This window comes from Fusarium phalaenopsidis (genome assembly GCF_050370095.1).
Source record: "Fusarium phalaenopsidis strain FUZ10S chromosome Unknown contig_32298, whole genome shotgun sequence".
Taxonomy (NCBI): Eukaryota; Fungi; Ascomycota; class Sordariomycetes; order Hypocreales; family Nectriaceae; genus Fusarium; species Fusarium phalaenopsidis.
This window is the reverse complement of record NW_028145407.1, coordinates 1,612,114-1,627,406: the sequence shown is the minus strand read 5'-3', so window position 1 is coordinate 1,627,406 and position 15,293 is coordinate 1,612,114. Positions and strand designations below refer to the sequence as shown.

The 15,293-nt window shown below is 52.2% G+C and overlaps 4 protein-coding genes across 4 annotated transcripts; 3 read left to right on the top strand and 1 right to left on the bottom strand.

Moving 5' to 3' along the window:
• Positions 1-226: 226 nt before the first annotated feature.
• On the top strand, positions 227-1,789 carry LRP88_07059 (protein kinase family protein; the record flags this gene model as incomplete). Its single annotated transcript, XM_083243596.1, has 1 exon — positions 227-1,789. One exon carries the CDS (start codon positions 227-229, stop codon positions 1,787-1,789), a length of 1,563 nt encoding a protein of 520 aa, XP_083100820.1.
• Positions 1,790-2,519: 730 nt separating this feature from the next.
• Positions 2,520-4,203, top strand: LRP88_07058 (bZIP transcription factor; the record flags this gene model as incomplete). Its single annotated transcript, XM_083243595.1, has 3 exons — positions 2,520-2,593; positions 2,649-3,401; positions 3,453-4,203. The coding sequence occupies 3 exons, from the start codon at positions 2,520-2,522 to the stop codon at positions 4,201-4,203; spliced, it is 1,578 nt and encodes a 525-aa protein (XP_083100819.1).
• A 1,717-nt stretch (positions 4,204-5,920) lies between these two features.
• LRP88_07057 (MOSC domain-containing protein) lies at positions 5,921-7,010 on the bottom strand (the record flags this gene model as incomplete). The annotated part of the gene is made up of 2 exons (XM_083243594.1): positions 5,921-6,337; positions 6,390-7,010. 2 exons carry the CDS (start codon positions 7,008-7,010, stop codon positions 5,921-5,923), a joined length of 1,038 nt encoding a protein of 345 aa, XP_083100818.1.
• A 7,231-nt stretch (positions 7,011-14,241) lies between these two features.
• On the top strand, positions 14,242-14,875 carry LRP88_07056 (DUF4452 domain-containing protein; the record flags this gene model as incomplete). The annotated part of the gene is made up of 2 exons (XM_083243593.1): positions 14,242-14,502; positions 14,579-14,875. The coding sequence occupies 2 exons, from the start codon at positions 14,242-14,244 to the stop codon at positions 14,873-14,875; spliced, it is 558 nt and encodes a 185-aa protein (XP_083100817.1).
• Positions 14,876-15,293: the final 418 nt, after the last annotated feature.

Here is a 15,293-nt window from a genome sequence, read left to right as displayed (position 1 = left end):
GAGAAAGCCCGATTTTTCCTAATCATTACTTCATTTTACAGGACATGTTCAACAGCCAGCCCAATCGCTTCTCACATCCATTATTCAACATTACAAACAGGCATCAGACTCTGTTCGCCCACTTGCTCATATTATTTCATCGACCATACACAAGCTCTAGGCTCTGATGCAAAGCATATCATCTCAGTCCCAAATGTCTTCCGAGTAACCATCACTCAACATCACCATGGAGGGACCCAGGGGTGAAGTCAGAGACCACACCCTTCACGCCACAAACTTCAACGAGGTGTATCCCCTATACCCCTGGGCTCGCAGAGAGAAACGTCTGGCAATCTTTTCAGCTTATCCACCGAGACATGCCCATCGCTGCCCCGCTGGGGGTCATCCGGTTCTGCTTTACCAGTCCGACAGATCCTTTAGCTGGGACAGTATACAGGTCGTCGGTTTCCACGTGGACACCGCCTTTGGATATCACCAAGGAATCCGAGAGCTGTACAAGTGCGTCCGAGAAGTTTTTCGGAGCCAACCAACTCGTTTATTTGTGCATGGATACTTTGTCTATGGTTCTTTTCTCGAGCGGTGGGTGTTTGACCGATCTGGCATGTACTGCTCCGGGTCAACACCTTTTGACCCAAACTCGATATGGCCCGGTACCATTATGAACCAGTTGATTGTCGACGTCGTCAAGAACTACCAATGGATGAGCGACATCGAGTTGGGCGTGAATCCAAGCGTTCGCTATGATGGTATAGGGAGTTATATCCCGGCTCATGGTTACTATCCTCAGCCCAGGCTTTACCTGGAACGAACGCCCCTCGTGCATCCCCGCAAGATCGTGAGCCGATGCACCATTTGCTACCGAGCAAGGACGTTTGGTTCTGAGTACAAATACGTCGTCAAGTTCTCACGACGGTCGCGATCCCGAAGCTCGGAGGAAGAGGTGCTACGGCTTGCCAAGCAGCGAAACGTCCAGGGAGTGGTGCGACTGGTCAGCTATCATGTAGTTGATGAATCATCCAACCTTTGTCAACGCTTGCAGCTTATAAGGCACAGGGACTTCCCACGTGCTGATCCAGCGGCTACGCCGCCGAGGGACTTGGACATGTCCTGCCTGGTTGTCACCCCGTCCGGACGCCCCATATCAAAGTTCGACGACATCCCAGAGCTACTCGAGGCCTTCCGCGATGCCCTCAAGGCACATCGTTCTCTATACTTCGACGGTGGGATCCTCCATCGGGATATCTCCACTGGAAACATTATCATCCCTGATGTTGAGAAAGAAGGGGAGCCGCGGGGAATGTTAATCGACCTTGACCTGAGCAAAGAAGTAGCAGATCTCTCCGCTACATCCGAACAGGTCGTTGGGACCAGACCCTTCATGTCAATCGACTTGATGAAACACGGACAGCACTCGTGTCTTCATGATCTGGACTCTTTCTTCTTCGTCTTTCTCTGGGTTGTCATCTGCCGAGACGACGAACCCTCACCTGAGAGCGTGCTCGACGGTTGGAGCGACGGAAGCTTTGATCACCTAGCGAGAAGAAAAGCCAAGGACATCTCGTTAGACAACTTTCACGTCCTTGTATCAGAGTTCCCGCCCTTGTTCAAGTGTCTCAGCAGGCTAGCGTACGAGCTGCGTGACATGGTTGATACCCCGTGGAAGTATATTTCCCACCTTGGGCAGAAACGTCAGATTGAGCGTCGGTATGTTGAGATGATCGGCACGTTCGAGGCTACCTTGGACGACTATATGTCTGGAAAGCTCGAAGGGGGGCTTGAAGAGGACTGAGCTGGCTCTTGCGATGAGCCACTACTAATAAGCAGGAAATTACAAGGCAAACGGCACGATAGGCATAACAACAAGATCAGCGGGTAGTATAGGGTTATCGGGTGCCACGGGGTCAAGCTACCAACATTTGGTGGCAGAAGAGTGGCATTGTATATGTTGTCTCGGCGGGCAGATGTTCGTCATACTATTATATTAGACTGTCGAACGCAATCCGTTCAAGTCTAGAACATTGATCCAGAGTGCCGTGCATGTGCTTACCCCCTCCTGCAGATGGTGACAGCCCTTGACAATAGGGCGCAACGCCATGGCATGCCACGCGGTGGGTCACTCCCCACGAACCATCCATCACGATCCGGGGTATCATGTACAAGAATGCGAGCAAGAGCTGCTATTATTACAGTCTTATCCGGTAAATACTATAGCTAATCCTTATGGCAGCCAAGTATTCGCTAGTCTCTTGCTGGGGGGCCATAGTTACCAGCAAACTCGTGAGTGTTTCCAACTAACAGCCAGGATGATGGCAGTGGCCGAGTCATTTCATCTGAGGCTGCCCATCTTGTACAACTCCGGCCGGCGGCCTACCTGGTCCCGGCCCGGTATGGCATAACACCAATGAAAACCGGGCCAGCTATCAAGTATAAAAGCCAGGATGCGACCAGACATGTACAGTCATGGATTTATCTCGTCATCGTACCGTCTTGCAGGTTACACTCTTTGTCTTACTTACACCATGGCTTCCATGAGGGCATCTACTGATGAACAGCATGAGCACACATCATCCGACCTGGACAAGAACCAAAAGAGGTTTGTTTCTATCACATCCGACTTTGTAGTTACTCGCTTATTCTTTCGTGTCAAGGAAACTTCGTAACCGTCTCTCCCAGCGCGCCTTTCGTCGAAGACAAGCCGAGTATCTCAGAGATCTAAGAAATCGAGCCGAAGCCTCGCAGAAGCCAGACAATGAGAGGGTCGCCGAGCTCGAAGAGGAGAATAGCCGTCTACGCGCTCACATCACCGAACTACAGTCGCGGCTGGAAGGTGTACAAGTCACGCTTCAGATGATAGCTTCATCATCTTCCAAGATCCTTGGTCGATCAGAAAGTTCTCTGCCTCGTCAACCACGGATTGAAGAGAGAGATTCGGAGCAGGAAGAGAACGAGCCATTAAGGGACGACTCTATTACTGCTGATAAAGCACAGTCTGACTCAACCCCCTGGCCACCCTTTTCTTCTGCTGCCCTCGAAGCTATCCAGATCCCTGACCTGTCCTTCCCAACCGACGTCGATTCTACCATTGAAATCCCAACCAGTGACGTCGTTCAAGCGAGATTCAGTCCAATACGCGACGTCATGGACAGCGTAGGCCCAGTCGACCCGAACCTATCCAAGTCCCCCCTACAGCTACAGAGGATACCAAATATTTGGAACTTCAACTATCAGATGGGAAGCCAGTCATACATCGATGCCATCGAGTCTTGTGCGTCCTCCAGACCCACGAGCGGCTTGAGATGGGTCGATTCCAACTCGCCAATCTCGGACCACATCCAGATCTTGAAGAGATTGTTGTTGACCAAGCTGAAGCCGACGATTCTCGATAACCGGTCTTGCCAAACGTGAGTCTATGAACCTCAAAAGCTAACGGATTACACTTACACGCCACATAGGCTCTACCAGTCTGTCTCTACCGTGCTGGCCATGTTCAACAGTGTCACTCGCCCCGACGTCATGAACTGGTACGCAAAGACGAGGTTCTTCCACATCGTCGAGCTCACTGCTTGGCAAATCTTGCCCTGCTCTCTCACCTATTCAAGATTGCACGAACGATATCGACCGACAGAGCTCCAACTTGGTCTGCAAGGGCAGTACCCTTGCGTTGTCGACTGGATCCCTTTTGCGTCGATACGAGACCGGATTATACAACTTCATGCCGCCAACCCCTGTGTTGACCAGATATTCTGCGATACAGTTAGCGCATACGTTGTCGAGTCTACCCTCTCTGGGTTGGTAGTAGGGGGTTCGTTGATGAAGGTTTACATCCGCGTCACGGATCTCATCGCAAGTATGGCTCTCCAACAAGGCGAAGGCGAAGGCATAGACAACATGGCATCCCTCCCAGCACCCGACATCAAGACTCTCTTCTCATCCCCCGGGTACGCGTACCTCGCCTTCAAGCACCTCAAAATGGACTGCGGAGCCTCGTACTACAAGATTGACCCCGTCTTCTTCAGCAAGTACCCCGAGCTATGTGATCCATCCGACGGCATTGTAGCCTCGGGGGTGCCCCTGAAGCCGGGGACGCAGACGACATTGACGAGCCCTAACTATGTCGATGCCATGACAGTTGCGACTTATTGTAGTTTTATCAACTTTTCCTTTGACGCGGCTACGGCACTATCTCGGTTAGAGTATGTTTGACCATTGTCTAGAGTTTCGAGTGTCGTTTTAGCGATTTAGGTATGCCGTGTTGGCGTTCATAAATACCAGTCTTTCTCGCATTGAAAGATATCGGAATTAAAATTCATATAGTAACATGCATTTCGAGAAATTTAGAGTCCACGGCGAGACCTTTGTCAAATTGAGGAATGTTTTCAATGTTCAGTTGACCTCAATGTGCCACTGCCATATCAGATTCTCAGGTTCTACAATCCAGTCCTAGTCTTGGCCCTCATGATGAACTCCCCAAGTCATGATTGACGTAAATGCGCCGCCGGCGAGAGCTTCGATACCGGACCGGCCGCATGTAGCACGAAACCGGTACTTCTCCACGAATCATTCTCCCTGCCGGGGCCTTACTCACCAAATCATGACTAGGAAACAAACTTCCGGGCAAGAACTACCAATAACGAACGCCAGAGTCGAACAATCTACTGATAGCGGAGGGCGCTCGACATTGACAGTGAGGCGCCTGCATCGACACTAGGGCGCGCTTCATGTCGATCCAAGGGCGTTTCTTCTCCACAACTTGACAAGTCACGCGTTCGATGTCTCCCACATTTCCGGTGTGAACGGAAGCAATACCATGTGATTTAGTTTCCGTCATGCAGGCTTGTGATAAAAGTGAGCCGAGCTTTGACCCTTGTGTCCTGGGTCATCAATATCTGCTCGACTGGATGTTTAAAAGCTTGTAGTTTCTGCTGAGTATATCCTCAAACGATTAAGAAACTCTACTAGGGTATCAAGGCTTGGTATAAGTTTTTTCAAAACCTACCGCTGTTTGCATTAGTTTAGTTTAGAGAACGAGCCTTGACAGCTCACTGGAGACCAAGTCATACACTCAACCTAGATCCTCACTCTTTCGCAGTCCCTCATAAATTGCCCTGTCCCTGACATCCGAAATTGAATCATTCGATCCCAGCATGCTCGCCTCCGTTACCCTTCCTTGAGCACATGATGGCATGATACAACCAGATGTCTCCAAGTTTCTCAACGAGCACCCGTATGTTTGACCCCTATTCACACATTCTATCCTTTCTATTGCCTCTTCTTTCCAAAGCGGTTATCAAACATGGAGTTCAGAGCTAATGAACTGCTTCTATATAACACAGGGGCGGTGACGATGTGATCATGGACGTGGCAGGTGAAGATACCACTGAGGCTTTTGACGATATCGACCACAGTGAAGAAGCAAACGAGATGCTCGCCGAAATGTTTGTTGGGGGAATCTCAACCAAGGTGAGTCTCCCGTGTACCCCTGTAACCTCCTGGGTCAGCTAACCCATCCAGGCTCAGGATGCCTCCCAACAATCCCGTTCGAGTTCAACTATATCGCTGTGCTGCTCTGACAGGGGTATTATCGCCTCCGTGGCTGTCGTTGTTATGAGTGCCATTGGCCTCTACATCTATCGAAATACTGGAAGCCGGTACCAGACTTGACGAGCATATATCTCAGCCTATCTAGTGCAGTGTGCGTATCGTACGCCTTAGAAGTGAGACTTGAAATGTTGGAAGTTTTCTTCTGCTTGATAACGTACAATAGTTGGGAGAGTAGATGCAGCAGAGAAGCATATTCCGACAGTTCAAGGTTTATTTCCCCAAACTGGTTGCTAATAAGAACACATCTTCAGCATTTTTACAATCCAATCTTCTGTTGTCGATATCAATGCAACAGTCCGGCTTCTCATCTCCAACATATTCATTTCATAGGACTGAGAAAGAAATGGTCGTTGGTCATGGCCGTAGCCTGAAACTTCATCCCAACCTCAATCATCCCCTCAGTCCTCGGTGCGCAGAGCATTCCAAAGCTCGGCTTGAACTTGAGTCCCGGGTCGATTCTTCGGTACTTCATCAGCTGATTCCAGGGCTGTCGTGGGTGTTTCTCGGCCGTGTCTGGGTCGACATTAGGTACGTGGCATCGCAGACAGCGGCATACGACGTCCATATCGATAGGTTTCTTATCCTCGTTGAGTCGCAGTGATTTCCAACCGTCCTCGTTCCATGGGGTGCTTCCACGAATGATGATGTTGGGGCGGAACCGTTCAATGTCAATCTTGTCCTCTCCCGCTTGTGTCAGTCGCTCGTTGAGCTCAGTGATACTCGCCATGGATCCAACCTGTGTATGTTTATAAGTAATATTACTTGACCACAACGCCAAGCCAACTCACCAGCACGGGCATCATGTCAGCAAATTTGGTGGCCTCAGTGCGTCCCAAACGATGAGGCGCTCCACAACCGCGTAGCACACGAGGTGTCGGTCCCTTGTACACGAGGCGAACGTCCATCTTGAGGAATTCCGATATCGGCTGAGTGAGACTCGCGGGATATTCCCAAGCGTCTGTCTTCTCGCCCCAAATCTCGGCCTTACTCAGCTCAGCGTTGCTTTCCAGCCATTCAGTAGTCGGATGAGCCGGTATCTCAATCTTGTAATCACGAAGAGTAATAGTAAGCACGTCTGTATCAGAGTTCCATGCCGTGCGGATGAGTGTCATGTCTGAGTTCTGCCGAATGGTGATGAATTCACGGTTCACAGCTGACATGAACATCCAGTTGCGATCCAGGTCCAGACCGGTGCGCAAGAGCTTGGCAGACTTTACTTCGAAGCCGCGGCATGATTTAACCGGATACACACGAAGGCCGATAATCTCATCAGGGTCGGGGAGCGGCAATGAGTTTGATGTAGATTGGCGGCGGAAGACAATGAGGATGAGGAGAGACAGAGTGACTGAAGTCACAGTGAAGAGAATGGACGCCAACGAAGGGCTCTCTGCAAGATCTAGGAGTACCATGGTAATCTCACCAAATTCGTGATGACAAATGGTCCCGGTTGTTGTGAGAAGAGAGAGTTGATGTTGAACGGGATGGCGAAGCGGCGAGTTTAAAGCTCCGCAAGCGCCGAGCTACGGTGGAGACTTACCCGTCATTCCCAGGGCGCAGAGTGACATTGGCCATTCACTTTGAACACAAGGCATATCATGCATGAAGTATACAAGCCAGCTCTACAAATCTGTCAAGGGGCCAAGTAAGCACAATTGCAGATATCAGACTGACTTGACAGCCAGCAACTTCACCACCCGCATCATCACTTCGTTCAGCGCCCTCCTGATCAACTCGAGCACAACAACTTGCATGTCGCCATGTTCTTCGTCTCGAGACCATCTTGGGAAAATTAGGTACCCCTACGATAAGTACCAGTCCAGAATTACCTGTAGACTCTTGCTTGAGCCTCCATAACTAACAGGGACACCCGAATAGGGCCAACCAATCGACCGATCGTCAGGGCCTAACGTTCTAACCGAGGGATCCGGCGCCAGTGCTCTAGCTCTGAGGAGTTATATAAGTAAAACCTCACGTAAGAGTGCAATGATGGTCGCGTCCAGTGGGGCCATCCAAGATGTTGAGCCAGTGTCGTTTACATATCGAACCGCCTTAGATGCTAAAGGGGAGTGAGTTTAAGTCCCGTATGAGCTTAGACAAGCTTTTCTAAACTACTCATGTGTAATTAGTCCTTGTCAGTCAATTTTTAGATACCTGTGAAATATTCTTCGAGCAGGCCTCTCTGTGGTTGATAGACTCCGAGACGAGATAGGAATAGTCAACAAGGAAGTCGATTTACATCCTATTGAGTGAGAGTCAGTCTCAATACAATTTCATGGAGCTTTAAAAGACTAGAGACCTCGGTTCATCAAGCCTAATAGCTTGTATGGTGACTTCTGGTTCACAGAGGTAGAGCGCAGGTAGCAATGCCTGAGAACATCGCTTTCAATGAAATACTAACATCCATACAAACCGATTCGGAATAGCACAGCATTAAAATACCATGGGGGAAATTAAATTGATAGGTCGGAATCAATACCGTCTAGTAGAGAATGCGAATGGCATCACGCAAAGAGTGAATGGTTGAATGTCACTGGAGGCCTCAGATCCATACCAACCAGGTGCCTAGATACGAGGTACTCAAACTCAAACAATAAATCCAAAGTGGTCGCAATGTATTAGGATTCAATAAATACTCCAGTCAGTCGGGTGTCGTACCAGGCAACACGGTCCGAGACATATTGGTGCAGGCTGAAACATCTTCAGCATTCTTAGCGACGTCGTCAGCCAAGGGAGAACCGACTTACCAACAAAAGCCATGATGTGACACGCCAATTCCCCTTGCGTCAAGATCATCGATCGTCTATCTCGATCGTAATGCAGTATTGCTCCCTCGGGTCATCCCAAGAACTTGGAATCGCTGACGCCATGGGCTTGTCTCGCCTCACTTTCGTTCCCTCCGTTCTTACACATGATGAGATATGCGGGAAGCTCTGGCCTAGTTAATAAATTACATTAGGTCTATTATTAGTCCCGTGGTCCATGTAAATGCGCCGAGATAGTACATTTCAAGGATTTTTCAGGCATAGTGCAGGTGATCTAATAGTTACTTGATAGATCAACTTGAACATTGATATTAGCGTTTGGAAAACTTGGTAGCTAAAACCAGTATAAAGAGTAGGAATGAAACTGTTGATAGGATAATAATGACTAATTCCTGGGTCTTTTCTCAAGACGCTTTGCTATCATTGATCTCATATTTCCTCTTCGTCGAGGACAGAGTGATCTCAACTCGCCAATGACAAGCAAGCACTCTCTCACTCGCCAACAGGTTTTTTTTGAGACTCTCAAGGCCTGTATAGAAGCAATACTCTCAGCTAGTTGAAGTAATAAAGCAGATATCTTCACTCATTCCGAAGGCGTTTCATGTTGCAAACCATTGACACACTTATGACCTCAAAATTGATCAGTCATCATGACCACCAGGACTTCGATTCCATTGTCAATGTGCTAAGCGTTGGGGCCGTTGCCATCTGCTACGGGCCTGTGTAACAGGCCGAGGAGACTAAGGCCGCATTTGGGGTCGCCGCTCACCGGCCTCATGGTTGGACAAAGGGCCAACTGTCTCCAAGGCAACAAGATCGTTGGCAACGTCGCACAGGTTGCCCGGGCACGCGGGGCAGAGACACCAGAATAGCAACATGATGTAAGTGAATTATATAGAATTTACAGAAATACGACAAGAGGTATTCTACAATTACACAGTTTTAAATCTATTTTATATGCTATCATATCCATTATTAGACTTCATTAACTAACTTCATGGGAGGATATGCCAATGCCTTGATGCTGGTGTCTCGTTTTCCTTGACCCGGGCACCGGGCTGTTGGCGGTTTCGCTCGCTGGTGAATTTCAACGGGATTGAGTTGGTTGTCTTTAACCTCGGATTTGAGTGCGGATTGGCTGGAGGTGAAAGCCCGAGAGATAAGATAGAGATAAGCAACGGCGGGGCACAACTCAACAAGCCATGGAGCCTTGTGTGCTGCCTCGTCATGCAAAAGAACAGGTTGCGAAAGTTGTCATGCTAAAGGGACACGGCCGTTGTCGGAAGGTCGAGTCATATCGGCATGACGCATTTTTGTCTCCCAAACGTCGAAAGCTGAACCTGGATCCATCTAAAGGGAGGCTCATCATGAGACTAATCTTCCAAGGGCAAAGCAAACAAGCAACTGACATCATCTCTCCCTCCCGCTCCCGGATTGTGGCGCGCGGGGTGGCTCGCCTTCTGTGACGGAGTTCCGAGACCACCCCAAGGGTGGCTCCGCGTGGGCTGAGCTCGGACTTGCGAACGAGAAGCGCGTTTTTCTTTTTTTCTCCGCCGGGTGAGACAGGCCAGTCGAATCGGCGTGAGGAGCGCCGTAGCCGACGAGACACGCCATAGGCCGTCCGTCGGAAATGGCGGTGTGGCGATGAAGAAAGATGGCACGCGGTGTGTATCAAATCATGGCTCGTCTCATGTCTGGGGAGGGAAGGCACAACTCAACTCGACTCGTGAGTGATGAGATTTTTCTCTTTCAACACTGTGACTGGACTGGTTGATGTGTGTGTGCGCTCTTGTGCATGGTCTGTTCAATGCAGAGATCACGGATGAAGGATGAGGTCTTGATGTTGTGACTGGTTGCGCCATGATGCAGCTGGTCATGGTGGTGAGGAGGCTTGGAGGCTTTTCCCCCTCATCGAGTGTTCTCTCATGGAGTGATCTCTCTCGCACAGTCTCTCCATCGTGCTCAACATCTTTCGTGGGGTCGAGCCGGCCGTTCACTCAATCCAGTGGGAGCATCTGTCAGTCACCTTGAGTTGTTCAATGCCGAGACCATGTTCGACAACGTCCGAGCAATGCCTGAGACTATGCAGGGATCGTTCTGCAGGGCGCCCAAACGGGACATGATCTCTGTCTCTCCGTGTCTTCAGGGTAGACAGGATTGCTTCGTCGGTCAGCGCCCGTGTCTGGGCAGTCGCAGACTTTGAGCCTGGCAGGTTTGACTTTTGTGGACAATCCAGTACAGAGTTGCACCATCCGAGCTCTAGATTCTCGCAGGCTTTGCGCTAGGTGAACTGAAGCACAAAGCATGGCCATTTCGGGTGGTAATCCCGAGATCTGGAGAGTTCAGGGACGAACAATTCTCGTAGGGACCACACGTTTGACGGATCGGCGGCGTGGGCGAAGCCCTCCCCTTCCAGCCCTCCAACCCTCCCTTCCCTTCGCTCCCCAACCCCTTGGCCCGGACGACGAGGAACAAAGAAGCACTAGGTTTAAACCTCCGCTAGCAGGCTCACAGCCTACCCAAAATAGATAGTGCCATCGGCCAACCCCTCCCGCATGATGCTCTGGCAAATGACACACAGCGTCCGGGCATGCTCGTGGCGTGGTGGACGGGACAAGGAGGGAAGCCTGACGAGGCGCTTGGACGGGGAGGCCACGGTCAAATCATCAAAGACCAGTCCAGTGGCAGGGCATGATGGATCAGTGGTGATCTAACCGAGATCGATTGGATGTGTGCGCCAGAGGAGGCGGTGGTTGGTGGCCAGCGAGCACCAGAACTGCCAGAGAACAACCCGACGGCATTCGAGAGGGTGTGGTGCGTGCAGCTGCGGCGGCGGGCATGAGAACCCGTTTGGCAAAGCGGCAAGGCGACCTCTCTGGCGTTCTCTGGCCCTTTGTTTACTTTGCCGCCGTCGTCACTCCTTATCGCAAACACCTGGCTTTGATCTGATCGTCGACAGTGAGCGATAATCGTTGGCGACGGGACATGTCCCAGCGCACGCACAATCTCACCCGTCCTGCATTGGCGATGCACCCACTGCACCCTCCAGGGTTGATCTTGACACAGTGAGTGCCCATACACGGCATACAACACTGTACCTAGACGCCCGCGCTGCAGCCGCTGTGGCCGAAGGAGTTCCTGCGTGAAGGTTGCGTGGAGCGTGGGCCCTCCAGGGCGCCAATCCAGGGCACACAAGAGAGAGCGTCCCATTAGAATCCCTTGCTCGGGCAGGGCGAGTTTACAGGGTGCGGGTGCGGGTTGCACGCAGAACCTGCAGGCGTGGGTTGGGTATGGGATGAGACGATCCGTTTCTGGCGGACAGCAGGCCAGCTCAGGTACCGTAGGCGATGGCTAGATCCCATCCCTGGCCTTGCCTGGGTTACCCGTGATGGTTGTCAACTCTGAGAGGCTGGTGGTTGCTGCTGTTAAAGAAAGAAAGGTCTGGGCTTTGCTTTGTCCTGCCACACAATCTGGCATCATAGCGCTACCCTACACTACAGTACACGGACAGTTCGGCAAACAACATCACACGGCACTTCCAGAAGCCCCAGAGATCAGAAAGCGACAGTTCATCTCGCTCTCTCTCGATTTGCCTCTCGTGGCGATGGCTTGCGACGTCCCAGAATGGTCCGACTTTTTGGGGGGGCACAATTAACGGCGTCCCATTCGGTGGCTGTCCAGGGCACAGGGTCGCGATCTGCAGAGCGTCTCCCGACATGTCCACAATGACAGAATGGCACAGTGCGAGAGTGTCCAGGACCTTCATCTCTTCCCTGTCAGCCCGCCACGTTTCCAATGGACCCATGCCCAGACGCCGATTGACACAACTTTGGGCCTCGTTCGCCCGCCGCTCATTCACTGGCACAAGAACCTGGAAGGGTCTCGAGGCCGCCAGTCACGGCCGGTGCCAGCCCTCCATCAGGTGGCCCAGAAGCCGGGAATTGCTCCACGGGCTGCCCACAGTGTAGGTCATGCACCGTGCTGTCCATGGCTAGTGCTCACTGCCTCAGTTGGAGCGAGCACACACAGACACACCAAGCATCCCACCGCAGCCCACTCGCCATCCATCACACATGGGCTGCATCACCCCAAACCTGGCAGCCCAGCAGGGTTCACCAGCGTCCGTCGCTGGAGCTCAGACCGCGATCGAACGCGAATGGATGTTTCCTTGCTTGCTCGGGGCTGGGCTGTGGGCGTCGGCACTGCAGCTCACCTTGCCTCGCTCACGGCCTCACCTCGCGCTCTGCACGATGCCGCTGGATTGGCAGCGGCAACGATAGCGGGATGATACACTCGACCTCCATCTAGATCGCATTGGATATGTGTGCCGTGGTAATCAAAGATTGCGGGGCACCAGAGGTCAGAAGTCGCAGACGAGAAACGCAGTCCCGTTCCTCTGCCTCACGCGCACTCGCAGTGGATAATAACAATTTCAGAAAATCAACAAACAAACCGTCGAGCAATCCAATCAAGGCCCGCGACGGGAGCGCTGAACCAGGGGAAAGCGCCTAATTACACGGCTTCGAGGGCCCTGAAAGCGCTCTCAGAAAGGGGCTTGCTGCACTAGCACAGGGGAATTAGAGGGGAGCCGGGAGAGCACGCGGCCAAGATGGTGCCTGAGGATGGAATTCTCTAGACGGCTTGCCATCTCTCACCTGACGAACGATGCGAACCCCTGGAAGCCTGCCTGGCAGCCCTGTTGTTGGATGGGATGTTCCAACCATGGCAATTTTGGGGACGGGAGGATTGCGGATGGGCTCCAGGTCGTCAACAGAGGCGCACGCTTGCACGGTCTAACAACTTGGGGGAACAAAGCTGAGAACCAGCGCCCATTCAGAGCCCATTCAAAGAGGCACCCAGCCCAGGACAGAACCCGCTGGAGTGTGCTGGGGGCACGCTTCGGCCAAGCTGGGTGCGGTCAAGTGACAAAAGACTGGAATGGGGAACCCCGAGACGGCCGCGTCGACCTGGCACTGGGCGTGCCGGAGTTGGAGGGCATGGCCTGGCACGAGGTCGGGTAGCCGCTGGGTTTCGGATACCGCACGTCGTGCATGCCAGCCCCGCGAAGACCAGGTATTGTCAACAATGGCTGCTAGCAGAGGATGGAGCTGACCAGCCCTTGGACGCACCAGCGACACCGTTCAGAGGTTTCAACTCGTCACTGTGCCGCCTTCAGCAACCCTCCCAGCAGGGACAAGGGTGGCCTGTTAGCATGCCACCAAGATTACACTGTGGCACATGCTAGTCCCAGAGAGAGTTAGCTCTCTGTACGTCAACCCAATCATAACAAGGTGGCAAAGCAGGCGGGGCGGGCGTTTGCGGGCAGTGATTCGCTAAATTTGGGACCCACCCTCATCTCCCTGTCCGGCAAGCGGTTCGGGTGGGTCCTAAATGTGGGTTTAGTGGGATACTCTGTGGATCCCCTTGTCTAAACGTCCCCAACCAACAAAACCCGCCGCCCGCCGTCCCCGGTGCGTCCTGCGTCCTCCCACACTCAGCACCTTCTTATCAAAGCCAGCCGTCACCTCGCACCCTCGTACCTTCCTCGCCTCGCTTCGCTTCGCTCTACTTCCCACAATTCTCCCCCATCCTCCAAAAACATACTTCACCCAACAACTTGCTTCTCTTTGCATCTTGATCCAAAAAGACGATATTCCCCTTTGTGACGCCTCGCACTTTATCTGTCAATCACCAACGACGATAACGACGACTTGCTCAAGCACATACTTGCTGTCTGTGTTTATACCTCGACTCAATTAATCCCGCACCAACTCCGAATTCCCCTCCGGCTCTCCAACTTGGCGCAGTCACATCTCACTCGGACGTCTTGGACTTCGACAACACATCTTGAAAGCAATCACGCGACAACAGAATCATAATGTCTGCATACTACCACTACAACGCTCACCCCGCGCACCCTGCTCCCGTGTCGCACAACCACCATGGCGGCCGAAATCGCAGAGCTCCCCGCCTGTCCGTCTCCCAGAATGCGCAGCGCCAGTTCCGTGGTGTCCGCAGCATGAAGGAGCTCAACGAGTCTGCATCACTGTCTGCCTTCCGCAACAAGTTTGAGACAAGTCGATCCTTTGACCTCGAAGACGACATGGAGTTCTGCCCCGGTCTGTTGACCGAGAGCGACGTGAGTTACCCTGGCGCCGCGCAATCCGCTCCGTCGCACGCGCATTCGCATTCGCATTCTAACTCACCCTTGGCAGTTGGTCTCCATCTCCAGCTCATCTGAGCGATCCTCACTAGCCAGCAACTCTCCCGACTCTTCTCCTACACAACATGTCAACACTGTTGCTCCTGGCTTCTCACTCAACTCGACCTCCCCCGCCTTCATCCCTCCTAGCTTCCACACCCAACAGTCCAGCCTCAAGCTCCACCAACCCTCGGCCACCCGCGGCCGCAATGCCATCCCCATCATCAACCCAGCTACCGGCATCACCATGTCGAGCCCTCCCCAATCCGTGTCACCCGGCCGGATGCAACAGCCGCTCCGCGGATGGTAAACGGTTCCGGACCACCCTGCGTCACTGCAGGGTTGGCCCGCGTGTCGCCTCTCCGGAGGTGCATCTTGAACTGTAAACTATGTCCATTCGTTCTTGGCAACTGTTCATCTTGGCGGGCACACCGAACGGCCGGGGCTTGATTTTTGGCATCATCTTCTCTTACGGGCTGGGTTCCTCGAGGCTGTGGATCTCCGCTTGACGCGGTGGTCCTCGCTGTTGGCTCCAACACTACGACAACCACGACTACCACATCCATCACTCACATTTCTACCTCACCTGTACAAACATCCTTAATCAACATACCCCCCTTGTTTCAACCGACAAGTTTCAATGAGGATACAACTGGCGCGGCATGAGAAAGATCGATACCATTTTCGGCTTGGGTCACTTCTGTTTTTTGCAACAAATCAAATACCTA